Genomic DNA, 12,210 nt, shown 5'->3' on the forward strand with positions numbered 1-12,210 from the left:
GTGTAGTGGACCACAGTTGGAGGACCTGAGTTCGAAGTTCAGCGGATCGTCTCCGAAGGTCTGGGGTTCGAGATTCTGTGAACGCGAATGACTGAGGAACTAGCCAAGACAAATGAGCTGTGAACTGAGAACTGACAGTTCTGTGTTGTAAATAGTGCTTTGTGAATATTAGTTAAGATTAACAGTTCACTGTTGTCCAAGTAAATTGTCATTGTCGTTTATGGAGTGCAATAACGAACGCTGTGTTGCTGTCGGAGAGCAAATCCCATTGTTGACGGAGTGAAATTAAATTGTAGAGAGTGATAATTATTGTTGAGATAATAAAATTTACATTGTTGTTCAATATAAAAATAAAGTTTTGAATTACCTACATTGTTTATTTTTAGTACTGAATGCGGTAATATACATTCATCAGTTCATAATTATTGTATAGAGTAATACATAATAGCGTAAAAAATACGAAAACTTTCCGTAACCTTAGGCGACCATGTGACGTGAAGAGCAATGTAGCCAACGTCGCAACTATGAAGATGATGAAGTAGCACTCGATGATTTGAACCCTCTTTAACATATCTCTAATGTCTACTTGTTTATATGTACTATCTATCATTCTAATGAAACTTTTATGCGCTACAGCATAACAGAGAATTTCATACTTTCCTATTTAGACTCGTCCAACACTCCTTCGAAACGAGCGAGTTCAAGTGGTAAATTTAAAGCCATCATCTCTGTGCATTGTTTGCAAGGTCCAAGGTCGGGATACCGATGCTACCTGATCATCTCCAGAGACATAACGGGGTTTTCTGTCTATGTTTTCGTGCGTGAACAGTGTAAAAAGTAAACACAATATGCGGCTTATGCGATCTACGAAAACCACTCACATCTTGGTCCGACTCTTCCCTTTCACATGACTGACAATTTTTTCTTTCCTAGCCAAAAGTGCCGTTGTTTTGGTATTGCCGTTATTTGGGTGCTAGGTATGAGGGATTTTACTGTACAAAGAAACTTCACAATAGTTACTGATGACGCAAAATCCATGTGGGAACCAGAGTGCATGGATATCCAGAGTACCACAATGCTTTGCCATGGCAAATACCGATAAATCGACCATTGTCATTCCAGTGTGTGCTATGAAGTATACAATCATATAGGGAACAAATCTATATATATAATTTGAACTGGTAATGGAAATTACGGGAAAACGGCTGAACGGATTTTAATAAATGACCCCTCATTTTGAAGCTTGGATCTCGAAGTTTTTCGGAAAAATAGTAGTTTTCAGTGAAATGTCAATTTTTCAACATAATTTTCCTATTTTCCAAAATCCATCTGTCGTCAGTTTTGAGAACTAGCTAATTGCATTTCAGAATAAAACAAAACACATACTACAGTAAATAATATTACACGAAGGTCATGATCTGCAAGAATGCTGACATATTTAGAGCTCAAATTAAACTGGTTATTAAAAACTTAACTTACCAAAAATAATTTACAGGTTCGATTCTGTGGTGTGTAATTTTCTGGGTACAGCTGTGTATTGGATATTAAAAACTACAAAACTTGAGGTGGTTTGATGACATTATTACCATTAGAAATGAAATATTATTGTAGTTAATGCCATGATGTGACTATTTTTCATTAATTATACATATTAATGCTATATTGATGATATGAAAGTGAAACGTTTTGGGGGTTATATAAGAAGATGTAGAGAAAACAACTTAAATTAGATTTTGATTTCTATATTTTACTGAGTGGCGGCTATATAGTATATATAGTATATGTTACTGAATGCTATAAAACTTACGTAAGATAATATTATTAAAAATCAAATATTTTTATAGTTATTGATCAAGTGGGGTTGGGTCTTTTTTATATATTTAATGGCGGTGTGGTGTAGATATTTATATGCGTGGTTCTCTTCAGTATTGGCTCGAGAGAGAGTATCTTTCATTATTATGGAAGCAAATAACTTTCAGAATGTCTGGTATTCTTCATTGAAAATAAATTTGAAAAATGTTTATTTGAACGTCTAATGAACTTAGTTTGCAGCATTTGCTGCACAAGCCACTAGTGTAATATAAATGCGAAAAAAATATGTACTGTTGTATCTCAAACTGTTTACAGAGAACTGAAAAAGGCGTACATTTGTTTTCTCTGTCACAAGGTGAAAGGAAAAAGGAAAGATGTGATTATAAATATGAAAAGGAATGATCCACTACCTAAGCGAGCATTACATTAATTGTGAGACTAATGAATGACTCTATCTTGGTATAGGTTGCAGCAGTGAAATGCATGACAATGAACGGAATTAAAAGAGAACACTTATAATGGGGGAAAAAAATGCAGTACAGTGCAATTTATCAACCTGTACTTATTCTTTTAAAGTTACATTTTGTATCAATTCAGTATTTTTTTTTTTTAAAGCAATGTTTACTTACCTTCAGCCTTTCAGAATTTGGATTATCATCCATGACCTGACGCCAATACTTCTTATAAGCTGTAGGCACGTCATTCCTTATGAAACAATAGTATCCACCCATCTGACACACAGTTTCTTCTAATCGTGGTTTACCTTTAAAACGTTCCAACAAACTCATAAAATGGGGGATAGGATCAAATTTCTTCTTCTGAAAAAAAAAAATGCATACCGGTACACACAAATTAAAATACTAATGACAAAAAACACTTAAATAACAAATCATCATCATCATCACCACAAAAATATTATTCTGATGTTCATATGAAGTATCTATTTATACACATAATCACTTTAAATATTACCAGTATTTTGCTTTTCATGAAAACCAGTATTTAATATCGACAAACATTAAATGTATTATAGGTTTATACTAGGGCTGGATAAAAAGTAATGGCAACAGTTCGATATTTCTGACATGGCTTTATTCACAGGGGTACAACATTTACGTACTTTCTGTATAGTCGCCCCCCTTATTTATTACCTTTTGCGAAATGTTTGGAAGGCGTCGTACACCATCAGCACATCCATCTTTGTTGATGTTCCATATTGACCGCCCTATAGCACGGATAAGTTCATCTCTGGTATTGTACCAGGTCCCTCGCAGTGGTTCTTTCACTTTGGTGAAAAGATCGTAATCGCATGGACTCATATCAGGTGAGTACAGTGGACTACGGTGGATCTCCCATTGCCAGCGGCGCAAGAGGTCCTTGACAGCAGCAGCGGTGTGACTCCTTGCATTATCATGAAGAATGATGGGATTCTGTACCACAAAGTGTCGTCGTTTTTTCCTGAGGGCTGGACGAAGGTGGTGCTGCAGGAACCTGCAGTAGTAGTCCGCGTTTCCCATCTGCCTTGGAGGTACAGCGTGGTGCAGTATTACCCCATCAATGTCATATGCCACAATGAACATCACCTTCACAGCACTTTGTGTAGGACGCACTTTCTTTGGACGAGAAGAACCTGGATGCTTCCATTCATTTGATTGACGTTTAAAGTTTGGTTGAGCGAGCCTAGGTTTCGTCCATAGTGGTGATTCGTCCAAGAAAGTCGTCATCTTTCCTTTGGTACCGGTCCAACAAGGCCTGTGCGACTGCATAGCGGTGCCATTGTCAAACCTCGGAAATTTCATGGGGTATCTAACGCCCTATAATTTTGCGGTAACCCAGAATGTCTTGCAGAATGTGGAGCACAGTTTTGTGACATACTCCGACTTCTGCTGTTGTGACATACTCCGACTTCTGCTGCTAACTCACGCGCAGTCCATCGGCGATCAGCATCCAACAGGGAAGCAAGGACTTGAACTGTGTTGTCCTCCAAGCGGGGTCGTCCTGTATGGAGGTTGTCCTGAACGGCACCCCTGCCTTTCCGGAATGCTTTAACCCATCGTGCCGCTGTGCGATGCATCGGCATATATTTCTCGCAGTCCTGAAAACATTCTTGTGCATTACAACCCCGTGTCACTTCAATTTTGTTCCAGGAACGTTGCTCTAGTTTTGTAAACGTGGTCTTAGGGCACTCGCACTAACCCTATGAAAGTCAATGTTCTACACACTGCAGTAGATTGACAGAGTACTGTCGTTGCTGGCTGCACTAACTCATCTAACAGTCCTTGTTCATGTCCACACAGCTGGCAGCTCTCGAACGCACCATCGTCACGTGACAGCAGTGTTGCCATAACTTTTAATCCAACCTAGATTAGATTCTTATATTACCTACATGACAAATTCCCAGCAGTAATTTTATTGCGAAATGGTATTCATACCTTTTCATAATTTCTGAACAACACTGTATTGTGGACATTGACCCAGTATGAGGAAGGTATCAGTAGCCGTTTTCAACATCGTGGAAGACCTATCCCAATTTGTCCCCAGGGTTGCCAGACACCCTGAATTTTAACGACGTGTTCTGTGTCTTGGATAGAGTTATATTTGTCCCGGAATGTCAAACAAATTGAAAAATTACAATTTTTGCTCATTTCTATCAATTGTTTTTAAAATTCATTTTTCATTTTTTCAAGACCCTGTCCAATGCCACCTGGCGCCTTTTGTCCAGTTGTTTTGAAACGATAATACAATATTATGTATTAGGTATTAAGTATTCTTTAATCTCTTTGGAAGTTCACTTATTATAGATAGGATTTAAACATTGTATCATGCATTTCTTCTGAATAGAACAGGATGTAATATGACATTATTTTTCCAGACTTTATGAAATTTTCTTTGAAATATTGATAATCTAGAAAAAATGTAACAAAATTAAAAGTTTAGGCCTTGTATTAATTTAAATGCATAAAACAAATAAAATCAGTTATATTGGAAATTTCATTAATTCATATGTGTAATCACTAGGGGGCGGAGGTTGATGACCTAAAAATCTACTTAAAATGACCATTAAAATGCCCTTAAACTAATGGAAAAATGACATAAAATTTAAAAAAAAAATGACATTTAAATATTATTCACCGTACTCGCACCACAACTTCTTAAAAATTAGTCACCTTGTTTCAATGACTGCCCTGCAAATCTCGGAAAGAGGAGGCAACTTCCTGGAATTTGGCTAAGATAAAGGAAAAGAACATGCAACAATATGAAGGTTTTAAAGGAAAACTATAGATTTTAATGAGGGTTTACAACAGGACTGGGTATCGAGTGCGGATCCAGACTCTAAACGGGGACACTTAATATTCATCCGTCACGGAATAAACGCTACGCGGTGTTCGGCGGGGAAGAAAGGGGATGATGAGAAATCATATGGCTCCCCATGAGAGAGAGAGTAGAATCCGCTCTTGCTGCCCGGCCCTGGTTTACAATGTGTTTCAATCTGGTGGCCCATGTCAGTGCCTTCATTCTCCGTCTCCTCCTTCCATGCTTCACTTTTGTTACCTGAACTTCCAGATGAGGGAGTGTGAATGACAAAACAAATTGTGGGCGCAGAGTGCATTCTTGTAATCTTTCTGTTAAAAATACTGTCTACTACACTAGACATCCCTTCCGAACCATGTTGAGGACACAACATCCTGTCCAGGACATGGTGAAATTTCCCCCCCTTCCAAACATAAATTCTAAAGATACCTTCGTACCGACAAAAAAAACAGTAGCAGTTAAAGTCCTCACTTAAACTAAGCTCCTGTCAAGCATTTTATATTACTTCCATTGTGTGAAGTGAAGCCTTCAGTGGAATGAGGGATGGACTTTAGAGTCTGTTCCAAACTATAAAACTCGAACTTCACTGTTATTCACTTATTCAGTACAAATTACTACTGATATATTTGCTTAGAAAATGATTTAACAGACCTACCGGTAAAGAAGAAAGTAAAATGCATTCCAAATGATCTAAAAGTTCTTCAAAGTATTAAAAATGACCAAAAAAATGCCGAAAAAAAATATAAAAATGATCTATTAGTTCAAAACCGTCAAAAAATGTAATATAAGAAATTACTTTTTTACGTTGATATTAACATAGCAAGAATTTCTATATTAATAGGCATCGTCCTAATGTCAAAATAAGAATATGACTTTTCATCAACATCTGCCCTATAGTAATCACGTTAGGGGAGGAACACAGTATCACCTGTCCTGAATTCCAGCTGAGAGAATCTGGCAACTCTGATTGTTCCTCTTGTCTTTTAAATTATTTTTGGCAATAAAGAATAAAGTTTCTGAGAGTATATTTTATCTACAGAAAGTTAAAATTTTCAGAGAGAGAAAAAAAAGAGTATTTATTTTGCCCTAATTTGGCAATGGCTACTGTTACGTTACTTAGGGTGGAATTCATAGTCGTCACTTAAAAAAATGAGTGAACCCTTAAGTAATAAGTGTTTGCTTATAATAAGGGAACCCTTAAGTGAATTCCGAATTCATAGACAACACTTATTTTCACGTAATGAGTGCTCACTTACAGCTGCCGGACATGACGTCATAACAAAAGCTGACTCTCATTGAACTAATCGAAAGCAGCTCTACATGTAGAGTTGCTATAACAACGAGTTATCAATATTATTGTAACTTACTGAATAAGTTATATACAGCAATAGTTTCATGATGTTTTAAATTCTAGTTGCGTGTTAGTTATAGTTATAATCAGATATCCTACCAATTGGAACACATGTTCTGTAGTAGTGAATTTCTTAAATAAATAAATTAAGCCTATTAGGCCTACTATATAATGCTGTATATTGAATTTATTAACATACTTACTTACAAATGGCTTTTAAGGAACCCGAAGGTTCATTGCCGCCCTCACATAAGCCCGCCAGCGGTCCCTATCCTGTGCAAGATTAATCCAGTCTCTATCATCATACCCCACCTCCCTCAAATCCATTTTAATATTGTCCTCCCATCTACGTCTCGGCCTCCCTAAAGGTCTTTTTCCCTCCGGTCTCCCAACTAAATTTGAATTTTTCCACCTCTTCGAAGGATAAATCTCCAATTTTTATATTTCCATTTCGTACAATATTCTGGTCACGAGACATAATCATATACTTTGTCTTTTCAGGATTTACTTCCAAACCGATCGCTCTACTTGCTTCAAGTAAAATTTCCGTGTTTTCCCTAATCGTTTGTGTATTTTCTCCTAACATATTCACGTCATCCGCATAGACAAGAAGCTGATGTAACCCGTTCAATTCCAAACCCTGCCTGTTATCCTGAACTTTCCTAATGGCATATTCTAGAGCGAAGTTAAAAAGTAAAGGTGATAGTGCATCCCCCTGCTTTAGCCCGCAGTGAATTGGAAAAGCATCAGATAGAAACTGACCTATACGGACTCTGCTGTATGTTTCACTGAGACACATTTTAATTAATCGAACTAGTTTCTTGGGAATACCAAATTCAATAAGAATATCATATAATACTTCCCTCTTAACCGAATCATAAGCCTTTTTGAAATCTATGAATAACTGATGTACTGTACCCTTATACTCCCATTTTTTCTCCATTATCTGTCGAATACAAAAAATCTGATCAATAGTCGATCTATTACGCCGAAAACCGCACTGATGATCCCCAATAATTTCATCTACGTACGGAGTTAATCTTCTCAAAAGAATATTGGACAAAATTTTGCACGACGTCAACAAAAGTGATATTCCTCGAAAGTTACCACAGTTGGTTTTGTCCCCCTTTTTAAAAATAGGTACAATTATGGACTCCTTCCATTGTTCTGGTACAATTTCCTTTTCCCAAATAGCAAGTACAAGTTTATAAATTTCGCTATATAATGCACTCCCACCCTCTTGTATTAATTCTGCTGGAATTTGATCGATACCTGGAGACTTGTACTTTTTCAGATTTTCTATCGCAATTTCGACTTCTGAAAGCGTGGGTTCGGGTATAAATGGCTCAGCAGTTTGTATTTCAATTTCGTCCCGATCATTTCTATTTGGCCTATGTACATTTAGTAGTTGCGCAAAATAGTTTTTCCATCTGTTTAGGATTGATGGAAAGTCTGCAAGCAAATCACCATTCTCATCCTTGATCACGTTTACCCTTGGCTGATATCCGTTCTTAAATTCCTTTATACCCTTATATAAATCTCTAATGTTTTTATTCTTACTATTTGTTTCTACCTCATTCAGTTTTTCCTTCAAGTAACCTCTCTTTTTAGTGTACGACTTGCTTCCCGTCTTTCATTGAAATAATTATCTCTCTTCTCCTCAACTGGATCCTGTAAGAATTTCAATTTTGCCTGTTTCCTTCTTTCTACTACCATGCAACAATCTTCATCAAACCACGGTTTCTTTTTCTTAGTTTCATAATAACCTATGCTCTGCTCAGCTGCAATTTTGATACTATCTCTGATATTTTCCCACAGTGTTATATTTACTCTATAATTTGCCAATTATAGCTACATTTTAATTTTTGGCTATGATATCTATACTTAACCCCTTTTAATTTATTTTTATTTAATATTTTTCATTTATATGTAGATCTGTGTCTTTTATTTAGGTAGTATCTACTTGTTTTTTTTTTTATTTTTAATTTGTAATTACACTTGTATCTGCTTTATCTCTTCTTTTCATGTTAATTGCAATTCTATGTTTTTTTAACAAATATCTGTACTGTCTATTGTAATTGGGGCTTTGCCCTGTTATATAAATAAATAAATAAATAAGTAAGTAAGTAAGTAACTAAGTAAGTAAGTAACTAAGTAAATAAGTAAGTAAATAAGTAAGTAAATAAATAACGATCAATTTGGCTAGAGCAACAACTTCGAATTGATCTGAAAACGATATCGCTTCTTAAATTGCAATTCACTATACATTTCCAGAGGATTCTCCATGTCTCTAATATACCTTTTTGGGACACGTATATTTTCCTCATTTCGTTCAACAAACTCCACAAAATCCTCAAAATCATTCTCAGTATCCATTTTGAAAATGAGTGGTCACTTAAGGGTGGAATTCATAGTCGTCACTTATAAAATGAGTGAACCCTTAAGTAATAAGTGTTTGCTTATAATAAGGGAACCCTTAAGTCAATTCCGAATTCATAGACAACACTTATTTTCACGTAATGAGTGCTCACTTACAGCTGCCGGACATGACATCATAACAAAAGCTGACTCTCATTGAACTAATCGAAAGCAGCTCTACATGTCAGATATCCTACTAACTGGAACACATGTTCTGTAGTAGTGAATTTCTTAAATAAATAAATTAAGCCTATTAGGCCTACTATATAATACTGTAATCCTTAAAATCATTCTCAGTATCCATTTTGAAAATGAGTGGTCACTTAAGGGTACAGATCAGCTCATTTAAGTAATCACTCATTATGTGAATGAGGGACAACTATGAATTAGAAATGAGTATAAGTAACCACTTAAGGGTTCACTCATTTATAAGTGACGACTATGAATTCCGCCCTTAGAATCTATCACTTGAAACAACTGAGAAACACAGATTAATACTGGATCCTACTGTCCGCTTTGAATCTCACAAAGGACAGCCAGAGGAGGTGGACACTGAAAAGGAGGACATATATGAGCCTACTATCATATATTACAAAACAAATACAAGCTAGACAGTATAAATGTTGTTGGGTTAATGGTTGTGACACGAGGAACTGTATCCAAATTTTTGGCGCAGTTTTGGACTTCACAAGAACTACAGAAGTCACATATTAGACATTGTGATTGCTGCGCTTAAGGGGTCTATTTCCATATTAAAAAATAATTTCTTTGGCAGTAATTATAAATTGCAATATTTTCGTGCAAGAAAAAATCATACTCTTTCAATTTCTGTTACTTTTTGTAGATTCTTTTATACAGGGTTTATCACGTACGACTCAATCGCCTGCCCATATCTCACACGGCACGTCTCCCGCATATGCCTAGCACAGTTGCTGCATCACAGCCCGGCTTGTCCCTCCTGAGTTGTACGTAAACTAAGAAGTAATGTGACTAGATTAAGCTTATCTTTATTTACAGAAGGTGCTCAAATGACGTCCCTCTACTGTTAGAGAAGCCTAGCACCTTTTGAACACGTTATTAAACATCTGACGAATTTCGGCTGCCGAAATTGTTGAAATTACAATCACTGAAAAGCTAAACGAGGCAACGATTTTCTCGCATCTCTTCCTAAGGTCGCTTCTATCTCGTCTAATTTTTCCTCGGTTAGAACGCTTGGTTTTCTAGTTTTCTTTATGTTTAACATGGATACAGTCTCTTTAAAATATTATAGCAATCTGCATATCGTCGATTTATTGGGAACATATACGCCAGGAAATTTCTTTATAAAAACAAACTGACATTTCACATACGACTCTGTTCTTGCATAGTTTAAACAATAAGCACTCGTTCCTCCCTAGTGTATAACATAGTGAACGAAACTACACGCAATAAGAATGAACAAATGTGTACTCAATCACAGCAAACGAAACTGAACGAGGCTATTTACAGCTAAGGGCCTGCAAGACTAATCTTATTACGAAACATTGGAGGCCGCCAGCTGCACAATCAGTGAGTGCTGCCTTCCTTCCAAGCTAATGCTTTCCCAGCAACACAAGAGACCTCGAGTTGTGTCATACGTGAGAAACCTGTTATGTTAGAGCTATACTTGTTGTATTTTTATATTGGACTTTGTAATGTTGTTATAAATTTTCAACTTGTCTCTATCACTTTGTCCATGTGGCAGTCCTCTAGTGAGGGAAGTTTTTGTAAATTAAATTAAGTTCGCTGATTTATAGCTGTTATAAATTATTTCAGGACGGCACCCCACATAGGACAGATTTCAAATATGTGTTTTCTAATATACGTAAAAAAATACAAGTTATATAAACATGTCTTCTAGGTTAAAACTGTCCACACCTGTGGAGTAATGGCTAGCGCGTCTGGCCGCGAAACCAGGTGGCCCGGGTTCGATTCCCGGTTGGGGCAAGTTACCTGAGGTTTCTTTCCGGGGTTTTCCCTCAACCCAATATGAGCAAATGCTGGGTAACTTTCGGTGTTGGACCCGGACTCATTTCACCAGCATTGTCACCTTCATCTCATTCAGACGCTAAATAACCTAGATGTTGATAAAGGTCGTAAAATAACCTACTAAAAAAAAAAGGTTAAAACTTTGAACAACATGTCTGCAGGCAACAAAACTAACATGAAATGTATAAGATTGAAAACTATTATCTACTTAGCCATCCTACTTATAGTACCGTAATATAAATTAATGTATCAGTACATTACGATAATATAATTTAATAGTATTAAATAGCAAAAAACAGTTATTAAAAATGACAATAGTCAAAGATGAAGATAATAATCGAAGCTTCACAGTGTATAAGCAATAATACCACAGTCTAGTATATGCAGACACGAAGCTCAAGTATGTAGTAAATATGCATCCACAGATAGTTGCTAATCACTAGGACCGCTAATATCGCCTCATTACAGTCAATGCAAAATAGTACCTGCAGTCTATTGTTCCTAGCACCCTCACAACTCAAGCTTCGTGACTATATATACTAGACTGTGATAATACTATGATTACCTACCATATCATGATATTGTAATCTGTACAAATCCATATATGCACCAAATGCACCTTGTTCACCAGCAGCCTTGTAATAATGCTTAGCATTTTTAAAATCTTTATAACACCGCTCAAGTAACTGTCCACAAATATGGTTAACCATTGGATTATTTGGTGCAGTCTCCAAAGCTTTCTCACAGCATTCTTTGGCTCTGTCTAAATCGTTGTAAGGCTTTGGCAATTTGTAAAAGCCTTTAGCACATCGAATATTTATGTGTGAACAATTTTCTCGCAATTTCAGTGCCTTTCTGTTAACAAAGAAGTTTTATTATTATATATTATATGTACAGTGAGATTCAGAATAACAGTGAAATGAATATTTTATTAAATATCTATACTCAAAAGGGAATGAATCGTAGGTTTCTTGCAGAAAGGCATCAAAGTTGAAGAACTCCATAAAAAAAAAACGTGCAACAGCTATTGGGACCTTCATTGTCATCTGTATGTCCTTCTGCTGTTATGAAGTACTGGTAACGCTATTAGTCCGGATCTTCTTACTTTATATCCTAAGGGTCAAACTTAACAATTTTCCCCTTATTACTGCATATGCTAGCGGATTACAGTGATTTTCTAGTTATCAGAATTTTCTTTTGCCAACTTTGTTTCGAATTTCGGTATTGACAAGTAGTAAAATTGGCAGTTATTTTCTAACTGTTATGTTGATAGCATTGTTTGTCTTTGATGCTGCCAATTTTCATGAAAC

At 36.2% G+C, this 12,210-nt stretch overlaps 1 protein-coding gene across 3 annotated transcripts in view; it reads right to left on the minus strand.

The window, feature by feature from the left end:
* Positions 1-12,210, minus strand: part of LOC138694291 (uncharacterized) — a 44,472-nt gene that overhangs the window by 7,964 nt on the left and 24,298 nt on the right. For all 3 annotated transcript variants that reach the window (XM_069817832.1, XM_069817851.1, XM_069817842.1), the window contains 2 exons: positions 11,470-11,755; positions 2,442-2,630 (listed from right to left, as the gene is read on the minus strand). In XM_069817832.1, the coding sequence (XP_069673933.1) occupies positions 2,442-2,630; positions 11,470-11,755 (475 nt within the window). The remainder of the gene's footprint in view (positions 1-2,441; positions 2,631-11,469; positions 11,756-12,210) is intronic.

This window comes from Periplaneta americana, chromosome 1 (assembly GCF_040183065.1).
Source record: "Periplaneta americana isolate PAMFEO1 chromosome 1, P.americana_PAMFEO1_priV1, whole genome shotgun sequence".
NCBI classification, from domain to species: domain Eukaryota; kingdom Metazoa; phylum Arthropoda; class Insecta; order Blattodea; family Blattidae; genus Periplaneta; species Periplaneta americana.